The 3898-nt window shown below is 37.2% G+C and overlaps 1 protein-coding gene across 1 annotated transcript; it reads left to right on the top strand.

Moving 5' to 3' along the window:
• The first annotated feature begins 209 nt into the window (after positions 1–209).
• On the top strand, positions 210–3445 carry LOC122326713 (complexin-4-like). The gene is made up of 3 exons (XM_043221827.1): positions 210–540; positions 1939–2026; positions 2671–3445. The coding sequence occupies exons 1-3, from the start codon at positions 377–379 to the stop codon at positions 2896–2898; spliced, it is 480 nt and encodes a 159-aa protein (XP_043077762.1). The 5' UTR covers positions 210–376; the 3' UTR covers positions 2899–3445.
• The last annotated feature ends 453 nt before the right edge of the window (positions 3446–3898 follow it).

The following is a 3898-nucleotide window of genomic DNA, read 5'->3' as shown; positions in this document are numbered from 1 at the left end:
GCAAAACACAGATTTCATAGTTTTCAAGTTTTCTCCTACTATTTTTCCTCTAGTTAAAGCTTTTGATTGATAAATGCATTGAGTTCTTTCACTTTTATAGCGTGGAAAAGGGAAAGCCACAGCCATCTGCCTCTCAGTGTGGATGGCCGCATCTTAATCCAGATTATGGCTGCAGCATAAAGGTTTTTTTTTTCTTTTTTCTTGCCGCCATTACCAGTCAACAGTGCGCCCTTGATAACAGACAGGCAGGTCGGTTAGCCTAGCTCCAATTATACCACCAGCAATCCATCCGAGGGACTTCTCTGGACTTTCACCGAAAGATACCAGGAAATCGCAACTCGACGTCAAGCTTGAGAATCCAGCGGGGTAAAAAATAATGGCATTTCTAATCAAAAGTATGGTGGGGAACCCACTGAAAGGAATGGGATTCGGTGGAGGAGAGGAAAAGGCTGAGGAGGAGACCCCCAAGGACCCTGCAGCGGCTGCCGGTATGACTAGAGAAGAATATGAGGAGTACCAGAAACAACTAGTGGAGGAGAAGTAAGTAAAGTTTGGGCCCCTCAGGCCCTATTTGTGCACACAGTACATACTTTTAATGACCTTGACAAAGTAATTAAAGAATCTTGCATATGCCGTCATGCATATTAGGATCTGTATTTATCTTTAAATTAATGCATTATTAATCTCAATTCATAGCACTTAGGTTCTGTATCCTTTTGCATCTTCCACCTTTAAAGCTGATGATGCATTTAAAAAAAATGTTGAAATGTTGCAATACAAATAAAACCTGCATTGATGTCTGTTGCAAAGGAAGCTGCAGAGATTATCAGAGCAAGAACATGATGTACGCTTAATCGTAATGGGATCTGATATTCCTTATGAATAAAGTATTGGCGCAAAAAAGATGATAATGTCAGTGATTAAAGATGAACAGACTCCATGTTGGTATCAGAAAGTAAGCGTCAGGTGCTAGCTGCTAATCAGTCCTAAGAGCAGAGCTTAGCGCGGGTTATCCTGGCCTTGTTGATCTGGATAATGCTATTTTTAGAAGCAATCATGGTAGAGAGTGAATAATAAAAGCATTGGAAAATGTTAGACCTCTGCCTATATAAAATATGAAATGTATTTATTTCCAAGTCACGGCTGCCAGCCATTTTCTTTTTTCTGATATTTATTCACGACAAATTTATAAATTCCTGCAGTGTAACAACAGTGGTCTAATAATAAAAAAAAAGTCTTATAAACACATTCACAATGTTTATAATTCAGTGTTGCTTAAAAACAGTGGGCATGATTACATAACCAGATTAGCATATGAAATAATACTGATCGTTCATGGTCATAAAATCTTTTGCATATATCCTAAAAAGTGTACGCAAACTAAAATACGTTTTTAACAATAAAAAAAAGATGTATACGATATTGTTTATTCATGTTCAAAAGAGATAAGATAACAACTCGCATCAGCAGGCTCACTTAAGTAGAATTATGCCTAGGTTAGAAACAGATGATTCCTACAGTAAACATACATGTCTGTTGTGAGATTACATCTAAACATCTGAAGATCTTTGTGTCGCTGCAGATCAAACATCCACAGGGTTTTATTATTTAGGTAAACTAGCTAAGAGCTTTGCTTATAAGTATAGCCATAGCGCTGCCTGAACAATTCTAGAAGCATCCCGAAGCTCTTTATCTGGAATTAAGCTGTAGTGCTAAACCCCCGGAGGTTATTTTATTTTCATGCTACGATGTTTTGTCACGCATGGATTTTCCACTGAATTCTACATGTCTGTTTTTTTTTTTTTTTTTACATGGAGACCCCAGATTTGCATCCACCGTATTACATGGGTTGTTGTATGTTTTTTCTAAAGCTAGATTAACACGCTGTATGTTTCTTAGCGCGTGATAATGTGTTGTCAAAACATTTGTGATCCGCAGAATGGAAAGAGATGCAGACTTCTTGCACAAGAAAGCGGAGAGGGCCACTCTGAGGGTTTGTCTGCGAGAAAAATACAGACTTCCCAAAGTAAGAGCCATTTTGCCACATCCTCCCTTCTCAAATACGAAAAAGAGAAGTGTTCTTCAGTATTTATAGTAGCAGTGTTTAAATATATAAAACCATTCGAGTTTGGGGTCTGTATTTATAAGTCTCCCATGCTCATGAAGCCTGCGTATTAATCAGAAAATAAGTACACAAATAGCAAAAACAAAAAATGCAACTGTACTACTATTTTCTATTGTAATTTAAACCGATGAAGCCATTATTCCAGCCTTTAGTGATCTTTTAATATTAAAATAATTCATTGAAACCATCTCTATGCATGTGGCTCCCACACACACCTATATATTACTTACAAATGCATTTTCTTCCATACGGATGTTTTGTTTGGCTTTGAGTTCTTGGCACTTCTGATAAATAAGATAACCAGATTAAGAGAGTGAACTGAGGTCTGCGCAAGCCTCCAACCATTATTGGCTTTCCTCAACATCTGTTCCTCTTTTTACAGCTTCATTCTCTCTCTCTCTCTTAAATCCTTAACGCAATAATGCAAAAGACTAACATAATTAATTGGCCGGGAAAGTGTCAAAGCTGGTCGGAAGTAACTAAATGCACCGACGATCCACATTGTGTTTAGCGTGTATGAACTTTGGTGCGTGTTTACCCCTCAGAGCGAGCAGGACGATAACATGATCCAGATGGCTGGAGATGACGTGGACGTTCCCGAGGAGCTGCTGAAGATGGTGGATGAGGATGCCACGGAGGAGGAGGAGAAGGACTCCATCCTGGGGCAGATGCAGAACTTACAGAACATGGACATGGATCAGATAAAAGAGAAAGCCAGTGCTACGCTGACGGAGATGAAGTCCAAGGCCGAGGAGAAGTGTTCCGTCATGTAGAGGTTTAGCAAATTCACACCTGAATGCAAACCAGGTCGGGTTTTTGAAACGGTTTGGATACAAAAACCAGGTCGGGTTTTTGAAATACAGTACTTTTTTGACATGTCTTTAAATTAAATTGAATTTGAAGGCATGCCAGAGGAAGTTCTACAAGAAAAAAAAAAAGCTGCAAGATTCTGGCTCTAGATCAGCTTTTCAGCTTCTCTTGCTTGGCTCCCAATTTCTCCGTAGGACTTTTTCTATCGTATTTGTTGTTTGAATGAACGATGTTGTAGTCTATTTCCTCCTCTTCGTTTTTTTTTTTGTTGTCGCAATATTACCTGTAAATATATCTAACAAACATCTAACTTGAACCTGAGGCGGAGAAGCTATGTTTAAATCCCCCTCCTGCTTTTTTGCACAAGGGATGAGATGAATGTTATTCTGTTATTTCTTGTTCATCGGCACGTATGATGTTGTAATGCTCGTTAGGATTCTTTATGTATTAAGTTTTTATGTGAGGTAAATAGGCATGAATCGGATTGTAAACAGATTAAACGCACGAATAAAACAGTCGATTAAAAAACTGAGTCTGCCTTGCATTTGTCATCAAAATATCATTTGTCTGTTGGAGAATGTTTTATGCCATGTGGCTTCATATTTACGAGAAAACAACTAAATCCGGTGAAAAGGCTCTGAAAAACAGTTTGTTTAGCTACTCAAATAAAAATGTTACTAATATTAAATTAATCTCAGTTCGTGTTTATTGAAAAAAAAAAAGGTTTTGCACTTTTAAAGATTACCTGTTAATAGGATCATCAGGTCTGAGACGATTTAAATGCCTTACTTGTGTCTTCACATTATGTGTCCTCAAATTATTTCATTTTTATTTATTTGTTTGTTTAATTTAGTTGTATTTATGCTACACGGAAACCAAAAAGGTCATTTAAAAAAACTAAGGTACAAAAAGTGCAATAATATAATAATAATATTGTAATAATAATATTACAATAATGATATA

The sequence above is a fragment of the Puntigrus tetrazona genome, chromosome 21, assembly GCF_018831695.1.
Source record: "Puntigrus tetrazona isolate hp1 chromosome 21, ASM1883169v1, whole genome shotgun sequence".
In the NCBI taxonomy this organism is placed as follows: domain Eukaryota; kingdom Metazoa; phylum Chordata; class Actinopteri; order Cypriniformes; family Cyprinidae; genus Puntigrus; species Puntigrus tetrazona.
The sequence above is the reverse complement of the archived record's forward strand: the minus strand, read 5'-3'. Positions and strand labels throughout refer to the sequence as shown.

Excerpts from the sequence above, each read along its gene's own strand:
- LOC122326713 (XM_043221827.1), top strand. The coding sequence starts at position 377 with ATGGCATTTCTAATCAAAAGTATGGTGGGGAACCCACTGAAAGGAATG. Across the intron at positions 541-1,938 it reads AAACAACTAGTGGAGGAGAA|AATGGAAAGAGATGCAGACT; the intron begins GTAAGTAAAGTT and ends TGTGATCCGCAG. Across the intron at positions 2,027-2,670 it reads AAAAATACAGACTTCCCAAA|AGCGAGCAGGACGATAACAT; the intron begins GTAAGAGCCATT and ends TTTACCCCTCAG.